The sequence below is a fragment of the Notolepis coatsorum genome, assembly GCF_963971535.1.
Source record: "Notolepis coatsorum genome assembly, chromosome: 14".
In the NCBI taxonomy this organism is placed as follows: Eukaryota; Metazoa; Chordata; class Actinopteri; order Aulopiformes; family Paralepididae; genus Notolepis; species Notolepis coatsorum.
The window spans coordinates 31725466-31741341 of record NC_140178.1 but is presented as its reverse complement, the minus strand read 5'-3'; the positions used below and the strand labels follow the sequence as shown (position 1 = coordinate 31741341).

General features: G+C 43.5%; 1 protein-coding gene across 1 annotated transcript in view; it reads left to right on the top strand.

Annotated features, from left to right (window-relative positions):
* Positions 1-1390: 1390 nt before the first annotated feature.
* The window catches only part of kcnh6a (potassium voltage-gated channel, subfamily H (eag-related), member 6a), a gene marked incomplete at both ends in the record, with an annotated part of 80216 nt that continues 65730 nt past the window's right edge, over positions 1391-15876 (top strand). Inside the window, one exon of the mRNA XM_084329377.1 lies at positions 1391-1466. Coding sequence (XP_084185503.1) covers positions 1391-1466 — 76 coding nt within the window. The remainder of the gene's footprint in view (positions 1467-15876) is intronic.

Genomic DNA, 15876 nt, shown 5'->3' with positions numbered 1-15876 from the left:
ACTGCATCTCAAATTAATCTTCAGGTTCCCAGTGTTCAGATGTTGTCACCACTTCTATGGGCATCAGACCTGCTATCTCCCCCTAAAAGATGCCCTGCCCCCCCCCCCTAAAAAAGACAAAAATTGGTCTAAGTGTTAAGCCAAATTACTCTTTTTCATAATATTCAGTGTCAAGAATTTTTCCTCAGCTGTTACCATGGTTATCAATAAAACATATATTAATAAAAGCAGCTCTATAAAGCTCTCACACAGATGTTGTTCTGTCTTGTCTGGTGCTTTTTTCCCCTTCCCTCATCTGCACCTTGTTTACACTGCAATTGTATTGTTTACACCCCCCCCCTCATATTTTTATATGCAGATCTAATTGTAATGCCAATATTTATGTCTTTCTTCTATTACCCTGCCCGTACCCTGCCCATGCTGTTTACTACGCATATTGGTTCAAAATAAATATAGGATCATGTGATAACTCATTCTACATCCATTTTAGGGATTTCACTTTTTGCTTTTTCGGAGATGAAGTTGAGCCAGCAACGGCCTGTCCTATAGCAAACACACACACACACATGTACACACACACACACACACACACACACACACACACACTGCCAACGTGCATATGCTACTAGTACTGCACACATGCCACAACAGCTTGCCTTGCCGTCTATCGCCCTATCCATTACCACCAATAATTGAGATTAAATCAGAAGAGGACTGCGACGGCGGCCAAAGTGAAAGAGGGTGCTATTTCGAGCTTCGAGACTTGTGATCTGGAGTGAGGCAGGCATGCAAGCAGAATGATGAGTGTCTGCTCTCTGTCAGTCTGTCAGCTGCAGGCTGCTTGTCGAGAGGTTGTGTGGAATCGGATGAGAGTGTGGTTTGGCAGACAGGAGCTTCTTCCCTCGTTCTCATCATCGTCACTCGAGGAAATGCTACAATTATAAGGCTATAACTTCGTCTGATCCGTTGTTTTCAGCCTCTTCTCAGAACTTTCTTTCAAAGCTCGCCTTTTCTCATCCAACATATTATTACTTGGGCTTGAGACCATTTACACATTGGCACCACAGGCTACGCACTTTTTCTTTATTTTGGCATGGGTCGTAGCCTATAGCCTACTTTTTTATTTTGTTGTTATTTAATATGATCATCATCCTTCAGTCTTCGGAGCGCCACTCTGCTATTGCCCTGGCAACCAGTCGGCGAAACTGCGCGACTCTCATTGTTCACCATCAGCGGCACCTTTTTTTGAGCAGGGTATGCCTTTTTTACGCTCAGTCTGTGGGGTCGAGAATATAGTTTTTCCTGTTTGGAATTGCCATCTCTTATTTTCAAGTGTTTTTTCATTAGAGAGGTTGATGTGTCGGGGGAAGTGTTTTCTCTCAGTATAAACATGCCTGTGAGACGCGGTCACGTTGCGCTCCAGAACACCTATCTGGACACCATTATCCGGAAATTCGATGGGCAAAGTAAGTACAGAAGACACCACTTTGTTTGTTGTCTTTGAGGAAATTAGTAAGAGCTCAGCTCATGACACGACGAGGCTCATGCATGGCATTGTCAGCTCGCAATGGGTTCAGGATATGATTGTTATCAGAAATAAAGTTTCAATCAAATCAAATCAAATCAAAACAATTATAGGCTATAGGCCTAATAAAGTTACAAACATAACACGTTTAAGTTAGACACCTAATGAGATGGATTATGAATAAAGAGCAGGATGCATTTTACTTTAATGCAATGCAATGTAATTGTGAATTGCGCCTGTCTTCTGTGTAGCCTAAATCATTGATTGATTGAAAACTTTATTAACAGATTGCAGAATGGGTACAATACAGTACAGCTCAATACATACAATTGTTAAGGGGTTGCAGACCAGAGAAAGACTTTCGTCTTGTTTACATCAGGGTCCCCCATTTTCAATTCATCATAACATATATGACATACATGACATACAGATATACAGTACTGCTACATCTATACATTTATTATGACATACCAGATTTGCAAATACAGTACAGTTTTGCTTGTTTATACAGTGTGCCCCCCCCCCCCCCAACCACCTCCAATGTAGATTACCCAGTATGGTTGTCAATATCCCAGTGTACCCAACCCCCCCCCACCCAACCTCCTCCAATGTACAGTTTCTACGTCAAATGTATATACTCCCTTTTCTTGACTCCTTCTGTATCACAAACAGTACTGTATTTGCAAATCTGGTATGTCATAAATGTATAGATGTAGCAGTACTGACTATCTGTATGTCATGTATGTCATATATGTCCTGATGAATTGAAAATGGGGGACCCTGATGTAAACAAGACGAAAGTCTTTCTCTGGTCTGCATCCCCTTAACAATTGTGTGTATTGAGCTGTACTGTATTGTACCCATTCTGCAATCTGTTAATAAAGTTTTCAATCAATCAATCAATCAATGTTTGTGATACAAAAAGAGTCCAGAAAAGAGTATATATTACATTTGACGTAAAAACTGTATATTGGGGGAGGTTGGGTAGGTGGGGGGGGGGGGGGCTGTACATTGGAGGTGGTTCGGTGGGTGGGCAAATTATAACAATACAAGTCTGAGCTCCATGTCACGACATTAAATTAAGCATATAGGCTGTGACTATTTAGCCATATCAATTTGTCTGAACCATTTGCACATGTTACAAGAAAATAGTAATATATACCGGTAAAAAAACTATTCTAAAAAATAAAATCGACGTGATGGTGTTTAAATTGGTTTTACAATATTTTCCATAGGCCTACAATAGCTTACGGTGTGAACTATATGCATTGTGTTTGATTCTTATTTGAATTGCTTGTGATAAATCTATAGTAAAGTCTCTCTCTCTCTCCTCTCTCTCTCTCTCTCTCTCTCTCTCTCTCTCTCTCTCTCTCTCTCTCTCTCTCTCTCTCTCTCTTCCCCTTGAGTGACCTTGCACCTGCATCTCTTTGTTTTTGCATGAATTCACATGTTGCATTAGACTATGTCTATGTCCCATGACCTCGTCAGTCGTCACATGTCCCACAGCAAAGAAAGACCATTGCTTCTAGATATAGACAGAACAGAACCGCACTTTCCAGAGTCACCCTTGACAATAATATTGACTCTGGGAAGTGCGGTTCTGTTCTGTTCTGTATGTGCATAATACTGTATGTCTTCTCCTATATAAGCCTCGACCGGCTAAAAGGCTCATCACCATCACCATTACCAAAAGTTCATATCGTTGTACAGATACAGCACGTAGACGTAGTGTTTCACACTGAGGTCTGGTGTACAAACTGCTTCTTCAGTGTGGTACCTTCAAAGAAAACAGAATCACCTAGTGATTTGCACCTCTACTGATTTGTACCTCAAAGCGACTCTAATGTCGGCTCTTCAATCAGCGGCAGTGTCCGTGGCCCCTTTCTCTGGCCACGCCGGTCACCCCGGTCTCCGCTGCTCGCTGTGCTCCACTCACACCGAACGCAGCAGCCTGTAGCCCTCAGGAGTATAGGACCGAAAATAACTGCCATCCTCTCATCAGCTACAGATTGCACATCAGGCGGGCGGGGGTACCGTATCGTACAGTTTTCATATCAGTCTCATGACGACAGAGACATTCAGCAACAACAACTGTCAAACACAACAGTTTCCCCCCCAAGTGCAGATTCAAAATGCCCAAATCTATGATCTGAGTGCTTTTTTTTTGTCAGGCTAGATCTAGGCTGATGACATTTTAATTTGAAAGCTCTTTTATCTTGGTTTGTGACAGAGTTCTGATGACAAGCCTTATGATGTAACTATGTTTATAATGTCTTAAAGGGGCAGTTCGCCCAAAACACATTGATTGATTGAAGACTTTATTAACAGATTGCAGAAAGGGTACAATACAAAAAGACTTTCGTCTTGTTTACAGTACTGTTACATCCAGAAATTTTTGACATACAAGATATACAAAGAGAATATATACATTTGAGGGGGAAGAAACTGTACATTGGAGGGGGGGGGGGGGGGGGGGGTTTGGACATTTACTGGGGGCATAGTTGCTACATACGCCTTTCAATCTCCCTCCTGTCTTCACGATCAGGAAGGAAGGAACTAGGGATGCTCGATATTGGCTTTTTTACCGATACCGATATTCCGATATTGTCCAACTCTTAATTTCCGATACCGATATCAACCGATATCAACCGATACCGATATATGCAGGGTTTCCCCGTCCAAAAAACTGAATAATTTCAGGTAACTAATAATTTCACTGGATATATATATAACAAATATTGTTATTGTTTTTTTTTGTTTTTAAACCGATACCGATATTTTCCGATATCACATTTTACTGCCGATATCGGCCGATAATATCGGTCGGCCGATAATATCGGACATCCCTAGAAGGAACCCTTTGACCATACAGTTAGTTGAGCAACACCTGCAGAATAGCTGACTATGAAAGCCGACAACTGGCTTGAACATGATTTGTGGAGCTCCCTCTGGTGTTGTGGTCGTGGTATTCACTGACCTTTGGGAAGTATTTCGACATGTACATGGGTACCTTAGTCGTGTAGTGTATCTTGTAGACCAGGCCCATTCCAAGTTGCTGTACTCAGTCAATACAGTCGGTATTAAATAGTTCCTACATGAAGCTGCTCACAACAAGGTCTGTGGATTATCCTGAGTAACCTTTTGGTGCTTTGAGTGCCACAAAACAAGTGCCATTCAGCTCCATTGTATTTGTATTTATTTATTTATTTATTTATTTATTTATTTATTTATTTATTTATTTATTTATTTATTTATTTATTTATTTATTTATTTATTTATTTATTTATTTATTTATTTATTTATTTATTTATTTATTTATTTATTTATTTATTTATTTATTTATTAACACAAAGAGTTAAACAAAAGTAAAAACAAATACATCATAACCATATTGTGTAGGAGAAGTTTAGAAGCCTAGAGGCATATTGAGAACTTCCCTGTTTTGTAAAATCAAACGTACAAAAATATACATATTATTAAAAAAATACCAGTAATATATTCAAAAGATATGTGTTAATACAAACATACATACACACAGTACATACATGCATATATAATAATACACATAACCACCCACCCACCTGCCTACAAACCTACCCACCCACATAACCAAATGCATACCTATGACCTATTTATCTATCTACTACTTTTTGGATATGAGCATTTTTTTGTAGTTTGCTTTAAAAAAATAAGCAGAGATGGAGATTTCCTCAGCATAGGATCAGCTGCATTCCAAAGATTGGACCCTCTATACCTCACTGAGAACTGCCTAAGAGAAGTACCACAATAAGGTATATGCAGGTCCCTGGACTGACGTGTAGCATAATGAGGCAGATATCTCTATGGCAGATATCTCCAAAATTAGGCAAATCACCAAAACGATCTGGATGGATAGATAGTACTCTGGGTGAGGGGGAAACTGTCTTTCTTTTTTTGGGGGGGTGAACTGCCCCTTTAAAAAAAATATATATATAAATATATATATATACATACATATGTTGTGTGCATGCTGTATGTGTGTCACCTGGTGTTTCCATGATCAGGTGAGGCGCGTGTCACAGCGGCGATGCTGCTTAGCAACAGTGTGACGACCACTGGGTCTACTCTGAGCCCCAGATAATGACTTTGGATGGGAGCTTTCGCCAGAGAGGACCTCACCCATTTAGCCTACTTTAAAGAGAGAGGGCAGAGTGGAGGGGGAGGGGAGGGTCATCTTTATTTGGCCAAACCACTGAGTCCTTGCTTCTCTTCTGTTTAAACAGTGAGCCATGACACAGAGAGAGAGAGAGAGAGAAAGAGAGAGAGAGAGAGAGAGAGAGAGAGAGAGAGAGAGAGAGAGAGAGAGAGAGAGAGAGAGAGAGCTAACCTAGTTACACTTGACAACGACGAGAGAAAAAGGACGTTTTTTTAATTCAGCTTAATTGAACACTTTCATCAACAGCCTTCGTTGTTTGCGCAAGATGGCACTTGTCGTCAGTGCCCGGCATGGCCTATTATTATTATTATAGTCATTAATAACAGCAGCTAGACTACAGTTTCAGTGATCCCACTCGGCCGACATAATTGAACAACCTGTAAATGACAGGAGGGAGCTGGACACGGGGCTGCTGCTGCAGCTGCTGCTGCTGCTACAGAGGCTTTCATGTCTGTTAAGTGGGCAGCTGCTCCCCCTCAGAGTGCTGGGCAGCCCCGGCTGCCACTAATATGATTAGCTCTGTTCAAAGGTGGACTTCATTAGCTCCACTCCAGCTGATTACACACAGGAAGTAAAGGAGAGATTGGGACGAGACTTGGATCTTGTGTTTTTTTTTTTCCACGTAGCCGCATTTCTGGCAAGACGCTCTCTGATTGGCCGACGCCTGTTTCTACACTGGTTAAGCTTAGGCACTCTTTCGAAGTTGGTTAAGGTTAGAGTTTGTCTTAGAGCGTGACGGCAAGTTCTTTCGACGGTTAAGCTTAGGCACTCTTTCGAAGTTGGTTAAGGTTAGAGTATGTCTTAGAGCATGGCGATAGAACGCCAGGTAGTTTGCAGGCTGTTCGACGCGGAAATGGGCAAAGACACAGCTCGTCACGCGATTGGGCAAACATGTCAGTGGCCAATCAGAGAGCGTCAGTCAGTGGCCAATCAGAGAGCGTCTGCCAGAAATGCGGCTACGGAGAAAAAAATTACGCGGATCTTGTAGTGAGACATCCTTCTTCTTCTTCTTCTTCTTCTTCTTCTTCTTCTTCTTCTTCTTCTTCTTCTTCTTCTTCTTCTTCTTCTTCTTCTTCTTCTTCTTCTTCTTCTTCTTCTTCTTCTTCTTCTTCTTCTTCTTCTTCTTCTTCTTCTTCTTCTTCTTCTGGAGATTTTCCTTTTCAAGTCACATTCATTCTTGTGCAAAACAACTTTCATGTTACACAATAGTTCCTGTACACATGATTTATTCAAACCGCTCCATTCACAATGCCCATTTGGGGAGAAATGTGTCCTTGACATGTGGGCCTGTAAATCCCTTTGAGACATGATGTTACTGTGATTCAGGGATATACAAATAAATTTGACTTGATGATATGTTCCACAGCACCATTTGGGGGGGGGGGGGGCGTTCCTCATAGATAGACCACGTCTCACTCATTTATTACGTTTTATTAAGTTATTCACTCGTTCCGTAACATACTCAAAGCACTCACGGTCAGTAACTCTGCCCCTAGTGGCGGCTCACGGGCACAGCACTTTGCATCGTATATCGATGACACTCTGTGACCTCGTTTTCCCTCTCAGATCGCAAGTTCCTGATCGCCAACGCCCAGATGAAGAACTGTGGTATCATCTACTGCAACGAAGGCTTCTGCCAGATGTTCGGCTTCACCAGGGCAGAGATCATGCAGCAGCCCTGCACATGCCAGTTCCTGGTGGGCCCCGGCACCATGAAGAGTGCCCTGGCACAGCTGGCGCAGGCCCTGCTGGGCTCAGACGAGCGCAAGGTGGAGATCCTCTACTACTCCAAAGAAGGTAAGTCAGGGCAGGAGGAGAGGAGCAGAGAGGAAGGAATGAGAGGAGATTCCATAACCTCGCCCCTCCATACCTGTCCGACCTCCTCCACATCAACATTCCCACCCGGTCCCTCAGGTCTGCCTCCTCCATCAACCTGACGTCCCCTCAGCCCGTCTGTCCACCATGGGGTCAAGAGCCTTCAGCCGCTCTGCCCCTCGCCTCTGGAACTCCCTCCCCCCTGACATCAGGAACATTAACTCCATTATCCCATTTAAAACCCACCTCAAAACCCAACTGTTTAGGCAGGCGTATGTCTGATTTTATTGTACATTTGATTGTGATTGTAAATTAACTGTGTTTAATTGTTGTACGGCGACCTTGAGTGCCTTATAAATAAAATGTATTATTATTATTATTATTATTATTATTATTATTATTATTAGAAAGGGATGGAGGATTATGGAGGCAAGTGAAAGGGGAAGGAAAGTGATGAAGGAAAAGGTTTTGAGTCAGTCATATGTAGTATATAGTATAGTAGTACATATATATATACCAGTAGATTCTTATTAAAAAAGTTAAAGAAGAGTGATTTAGAGGTATTATGTCAAAAGGGTTGGTGGTTAGGCTTAACAGGGAACGCACTAACAGAATATGACAAGGTAGAAACCTCTCACATTTCTGTCTCATACAGAAGAATAGCAGATGAGTCATACATCATTGGCCACACTCTTTGGTTTTCAAGTTTCATTGGACCTGGTGACTTTTGTGTAAACACAAAATTATCCCAATGATTCCAATAAAGAAATAAACAAATGCACTGTCGTGGCTGTGATGTCCAGCTCAGTATTAACCCTTTCTCCCCCTCTCCCTAGTGTCTCCTTCTCTCTCTCAAGTGTCTCCCCCTCTCTCCCTAGTGTCTCCCTCGCTCCCTAGTGTCTCCCCCTCTCTCCCTAGTGTCTCCCTCTCTCTCCCTAGTGTCTCCCCCTCTCTCCCTAGTGTCTCCCTCTCTCTCCCTAGTGTCTCCCTCTCTCTCCCTAGTGTCTCCCTCTCTCTCCCTAGTGTCTCCCCCTCTCTCCCTAGTGTCTCCCTCTCTCTCCCTAGTGTCTCCCTCGCTCCCTAGTGTCTCCCTCGCTCCCTAGTGTCTCCCTCTCTCCCTAGTGTCTCCCTCTCTCCCTAGTGTCTCCCCCTCTCTCCCTAGTGTCTCCCTCTCTCTCCCTAGTGTCTCCCTCTCTCCCTAGTGTCTCCCTCTCTCCCTAGTGTCTCCCCCTCTCTCCCTAGTGTCTCCCTCTCTCTCCCTAGTGTCTCCCCCTCTCTCCCTAGTCTCCCCCTCTCTCCTTAGTGTCTCCCTCTCTCTCCCTAGTGTCTCCCCCTCTCTCCCTAGTGTCTCCCTCTCTCCCTAGTGTCTCCCTCTCTCTCCTTAGTGTCTCCCTCTCTCTCCCTAGTGTCTCCCCCTCTCTCCCTAGTGTCTCCCCCTCTCTCCCTAGTGTCTCCCTCTCTCTCCCTAGTGTCTCCCTCTCTCCCTAGTGTCTCCCCCTCTCTCCCTAGTGTCTCCCTCTCTCTCCCTAGTGTCTCCCTCTCTCCCTAGTGTCTCCCTCTCTCTCCCTAGTGTCTCCCTCTCTCCCTAGTGTCTCCCTCTCTCCCTAGTGTCTCCCCCTCTCTCCCTAGTGTCTCCCCCTCTCTCCCTAGTGTCTCCCCCTCTCTCCTTAGTGTCTCCCCCTCTCTCCCTAGTGTCTCCCCCTCTCTCCTTAGTATCTCCCTCTCTCTCCATAGTGTCTCCCTCTCTCTCCCTAGTGTCTCCCCCTCTCTCCCTAGTGTCTCCCTCTCTCTCCCTAGTGTCTCCCTCTCTCTCCATAGTGTCTCCCTCTCTCTCCCTAGTGTCTCCCCCTCTCTCCTTAGTATCTCCCTCTCTCTCCATAGTGTCTCCCTCTCTCTCCCTAGTGTCTCCCCCTCTCTCCCTAGTGTCTCCCTCTCTCTCCCTAGTGTCTCCCTCTCTCTCCATAGTGTCTCCCTCTCTCTCCCTAGTGTCTCCCCCTCTCTCCTTAGTGTCTCCCCCTCTCTCCCTAGTGTCTCCCCCCTCTCTCCTTAGTATCTCCCTCTCTCTCCTTAGTGTCTCCCCCTCTCTCCTTAGTGTCTCCCCCTCTCTCCCTAGTGTCTCCCTCTCTCTCCCTAGTGTCTCCCTCTCTCCCTAGTGTCTCCCTCTCTCTCCCTAGTGTTTCCCTCTGTCTCCCTCGCTCCCTAGTGTCTCCCTCTCTCTCCCTAGTGTCTCCCCCTCTCTCCCTAGTGTCTCCCTCTCTCTCCCTAGTGTCTCCCCCCTCTCTCCCTAGTGTCTCCCCCTCTCTCCCTAGTGTCTCCCTCTCTCTCCCTAGTGTCTCCCCCCTCTCTCCCTAGTGTCTCCCTCTCTCCCTAGTGTCTCCCATTCTCTCCCTAGTATCTCCCCCTCTCTCCCTAGTGTCTCCCCCTCTCGTTGTGTTTTCCCCCGTATACCCAGCAGATGTCCTCAGTGTGTCTCCCACGTGCGTCTCCCAGTCCTCCACCAGGCGCTTGTCATCCTCCATCACCTCCAGTTGTTTATTAGTCTATTAGTCATCACTGTCTCTGTAGTCTGTTCGTCTCTTGCCACTACGTGTTCAGTAGCTCTGTCTTCCCTCTAGCTCCTGCCTGGGTAGTCAGCCAGGCATCCCCACCTGTTACTTTGTACCCTATCTGTCTGCCTGCCTGGTATCCTGCTCATTAAATACACCACTATTGGTTCCCCCCGTCATCTGCCTCATGTGGCTCCTGTCTGCACTTGGGTCCACATCCTATCTGGTCGTCGTTACACGCACACCACAGGTTTTATGAGGTGTCGGTTCTGGCAGCAGGATTGAGAAGAGGAGGGTATACGGCACGCTTGAATAACCCCATGTGCTTCGTTTTTATTAGCAACGTTTCAACAGAAAAAACGTCTTCCTGACGAGCCCCCGACGACGACGGCCTCGCTGTTGAAACACTAGCAGTGAAAAAAGGGGAAGTGGATAGCTTGCTGTTGTCGGCTTTCATAGTCAGCTATTCTGCAAGTGTTGCTCAACTAACTGTATGGTCAAAGGGTTCCTTCCTTCCTGATCGTGAAGACAGGAGGGAGATTGAAAGGCGTATGTAGCAACTATGCACTTTGCTTTGCATTTCTGCTCAGACATTCAAGTTCAGGGATGATAGCAAGTACACAGTTCAGGGATGATAGCAAGTACACATACCAGGCTTGGCAGGAGTACCAACACACACACATACACTTCAAATACACACACACACACACACACACACACACACACACACACACACACACACACACACACACACACACACACACACACACACACACACACACACACACCTACACACACACACACCTACACACACCTACACACACCTACACACACACACACACACACACACACACACACACCATACACACACACACACAGAGCAATCACACACCTATCTTTTGATACTTTGGCCATTTGGGTATGAAGTGTACAGTCTAGAATTCAGTTGTCATGGAAACGTGATCACTGTTCTGATCTCTGCTGAACTCCGCAGAGCATCTGTTTATTTTGTGTCCTGCTGCTGGTATGCTGATTGCATAGGTAGATAAATGCATTCCCAATATGATTGAGTGAGAATCGACTATTGTTGCACAATGGCATTTTAATTCGATTTCCCCCCCCTCTTGCCTGACATCGAATACATTTGATTAATTTGAGATATACGGTATGAAAGTGTGGGTGAGTGTGAGTGTGTGTGTGTGTGTGTGTGTGTGTGTGTGTGTGTGTGTGTGTGTGCGTGTGTGCACATGCCTGAATGCATGCATGTGTGTGTGTGTGTGTGTGTGTGTGTGTGTGTGTGTGTGTGTGTGTGTGTGTGTGTGTGTGTGTGCGCGTGCAATCCTGCATACTCCCCATGTCTATTTTTAGAGCCCACTGATAGCGGTTTGAAGTCAGACTTAGTGGAAGAGTAGCTGATTTTCCCCTTCTCGCCCTTTCAATATTTGCCCTTTCTGTTTCTCTCTATCTCTCTCTCTCTCTCTCTCTCTCTCTCTCTCTCTCTCTCTCTGTTCCTCTCTCTCTCTCTTTCTTTCACACTCTCTCTTTCTGTTTTTCTCACACACACACACACACACACTCTCTCTCTCTCTCTCTCTCTCTCTCTCTCTCTCTCTCTCTCTCTCTCTCTCTCTCTCTCTCTCTCTCTCTCTGGCTCGTGTTGTTGACACCCTCCACTGTGATTTCACTTAAATCCATTGTGACTTCAGTCAAAAAAACTAAAAAGAGCCATGGCCTCATAAACTACACTGGGAGGAACATACGGCGATGGAACGAAGACTTTTACTGCTGTTTGAAAGCTGACTCCAAATAAAACTAAATTGAGACGATGGCGGCAGACCACCAACAATGAACCCTGATATTGAGAAACTGAGACATGTTTATCTTTATAATGCCATAATATTACAGACACTCACTGTACCCTTGTCTACATCTGCTATATCACTCTCTATGTATCCATGTCTGTCTCTCACTAGGGGGATGTGAGTGTGTCTGGGGGTATAGCTCAGTGGTAGAGCATTTGACTGCAGATCAAGAGGTCCCTGGTTCAAATCCGGGTGCCCCCTCATTTTCGTCATATTAACATGTCTGTCTGTTTCTCTCCGTCTGTCCGTCTCTCTGTCTGTCCTGTCTCTCTGTCTCTCTGTCTGTCCTGTCTACAGGCACTTGCAGGCCATGTCTGATAGATGTGGTGCCTGTGAAAAACGAAGAGGGATTGGTGATAATGTTCATACTCAACTTCGAGGAGTTGATTGACCCCTCCCTCAAGAAAGCAGGCTTCAAACAAAAAATGGCCCAAGGTTGGATATGGGCAGGTCAGCAAATGCTAATATATAATAAATTACAATATATATTATTGTTTAATTGTCTTTGTCAATCTTCATCTTGTATTTTTGACTATGATTTAAAATGACATTTCCTCCTATATGGATTCTACAGTATTATTGCTGTTTATATTGTAGATGTGTTTATTCATGTGTTAAGTGTTTCTATGTGATAATGTATCTGCTAAGTGTGTTCATGTGTTTCTACATGATCATGTCTCTGCTAAGTGTATTATTGTGTTTCTACTAGGGCTGACCTTCGAATATTTTTTGGAATTCGAAGCTTCGGGGCCGAGATTCGATTTTAATTCGAAGCTTCGAGATACAAAATAAAATAATAATAATGAAAAAAAACGTTGTCAGTGCTGTAAAGTTTTAAATCTTAGACAAACAAAACACTTTGCTTTCATGAAATATTTTGAGTCATTTGAGGCTTTATAAAAGCAGCACAATGAACACAAATCTGTCAGTGCCGAGTCCGACCTCATCTTAAATGACAAACAGCATTGCTTGTTGTAGTTAACAAAGAGAGACAGAGTTGATTTTGCAAAAAAAATAAAAAGAATATCAATATATTTTATTTTATATATTTATTTTCATATTCGAATCCCATGCCCATCGAACGAAGCTTCGAAGTATTTAAGACAGCCCTAGTTTCTACATGATCATGTCTCTACTAAGTGTATTATTGTGTTTCTACATGATCATGTCTCTACTAAGTATTCTTGTGTTTACTTTCTACATGATCATGTCTCTACTAAGTGTGTTCATGTGTTTCTACATTATCATGTCTCTATGTGTTTCTACATTATCATGTCTCTGCTAAGTGTGTTCATGTGTTGCTATGTGGTAATGTCTCTACTAAGTATCCATGTGTTTCTACATGATCATGTCTCTACTAAGTGTATTATTGTGTTTCTACATGATCATGTCTCTACTAAGTATTCATGTGTTTCTACATGATCATGTCTCTACTAAGTATTCTTGTGTTTCTACATGATCATGTCTCTACTAAGTGTGTTCATGTGTTTCTACTAGTGCTGTCAGGCGATTAAAAAATGTATCTAATTAATTACAGGATTTGTAATGAATTAATCTAATTAATCGCATTTTAATCGATTAATCGATGATTGTCCATAGTTAACGCGTGATTAATCTCAAATTAATCGCATAATTTTTTTTTATCTACCTTAAACGGATCTTTTTCAAGTTCCAAGTTTTAATACTCTTATCAACATGAGAGTCAACAAATGCTTGCTTTATGCAGCCACTTAACACAAAATGATGACCCTCATGCACTGCAAATTTGCATCAAATTCAAAACAGAGTGATGCACAAAATAACTTAAAAGAAAATAATAATTTAAAACAATGAATAAAGTGTGCATGAAATAATAGGGGAAAGAAAACGTTAGGAACTTGTTACATTTTTACATAATACCGCATTAACTTTGACAGCCTTAGTTTCTACATGATCATGTCTCTACTAAGTGTATTCTTGTGTTTCTACATGATCATGTCTCTACTAAGTATTCTTGTCCCCCTGCAGGTCAGAATCGTAGGCTGAAGATGAGAATGCCTACATTACGCTCCATGAGACGGGCTTCGCTCTCCAAAGAACAGTTTGAAGGGGTGGTGGTGGACTACCTGCAGGTGAGGTGGTATAAACACACACACACACACACACACACACACACACACACACACACACACACACACACACACACACACACACACACACACACACACACACCATTTTCTGTCTGTACATATGCTTGCGTAAATCACATCATTCACAGTACACGTTGACACTGTGACAGGTGTGTGTAATCTTTAACTTGGTGCACTGTCTTGACTTATACAAAACCAGAAGAAAATACCAAGATCGAACGCTGATGGAGGCCGTTGTTTTGAAACTAAAGGCAAAATAATAATAATAATAATAATAATAATAATAATAATATAATAATAATAATAATAATAATAAAATAATAATAATAATAATAATAATAATAATAATAATAATAATAATAATAATAATAATAATAATAATAAAATAATAATAATAATAATAATAATAATAATAATAATAATAATAATAATAATAATAATAATAATAATAATAATAAATAATTAGGCGGCTGGGTGGCGTAGCGGAGATTGCGCTCGTCACCAATGCAAGAGACTCCGGTCTCGACTCCCTGAGTCAGCATTGCCTGCGGCTTGGGCCAGTCGTCATACTATCTCAATTGGTAGAGGTAGCGGGTGGAAAGTCGATGGGTGGGGATTGGACGTTGTGGACAGCGACTCCTACAGGTCGGTTTGGTGACGCCTGTACAGCAGAGACAGGAAGTATCGGGGGCAGCGTGAGCCTCCCACGCGTTACTCCTCGCCACTGAGTGTCCGCGCTGTCTGGTGAAAAGATGCAACAGGCTGCCTCCGCGTGTACCGGAGGGGACATGTGATGCAAGGCTTCTATCCTCACTACAGCCGACCAGTGGGAGGCATAGTCTAGCAATGTTCAAGACAGGGGAGGGGAGAATTGAAGGGGAGAATTGGCGATACGAAATTGGGATGGGAGAAAAAATAGAAAATAAGGAGAAAAAGTGGATCAAAAAAAATATTATAATAATAATTCATTACATTTATATGGAGCTTTTCTAGACACTCAACGCGCTCCCCACAATGTAGGGTGGAAATTGCCTCCTTCACCACCACTGGTAGCACCCAACCTTGGGCTACGCAGGCTCAATGGCTGCCATACACTGCCACCCGGCACACATCACACTAAACAATGGCTGAACGGCTCAGGAGACAGGGATTGATATCAGTCAATTAATGGGAAGGGATGATTAGGTGGCCTTGATGTCAGAGACCTGATTGGGAATTTGGCTAGGAACGTCGGGGAACCCCCTACTCTTTACAATAGGCGTCCTGGGTTCTTTAGACTGAGATTCAGTCAGGACCACGGTTTAGCGTCTCATCCGAAGGACGGCACTCGCAGCTATACGGTGTCCCTATCACCGTAACAGGGGCATTGTTACTGACTAGTCCAGAGGACAGAGTGCCCCCTGCTGGACAACAACACCACTTTCCGAAAACGGCCTTGACCGGGGCTCTACTCATGTAGCCATGCTGCATCCATTTGTACTAGTTGTATCTCTCCTGCCCAGGCATTAAAGACACATTGAAGTGTATTAACCGAGAGCGCTGGGGATCTTCTCCTGCTAAGTACAAACTGAACCTGAATCAAGTAGAATTTCCATGCCTGGGTGGAATAATAACCGCAAAATAAACATTCTCACTTACTGTACATCGTATCAGAAAGAGCAAGAGACAGAGGCCTTACGCAAAATACACAATAAACACACAACACACACACTATACACGGTTACATTGTATACAGTTTAACATCCATGTCCATCTCAGCCCGACAGCGAGGAGATTGCCCTGAAGGAGTTCCGTATCCCGTCTA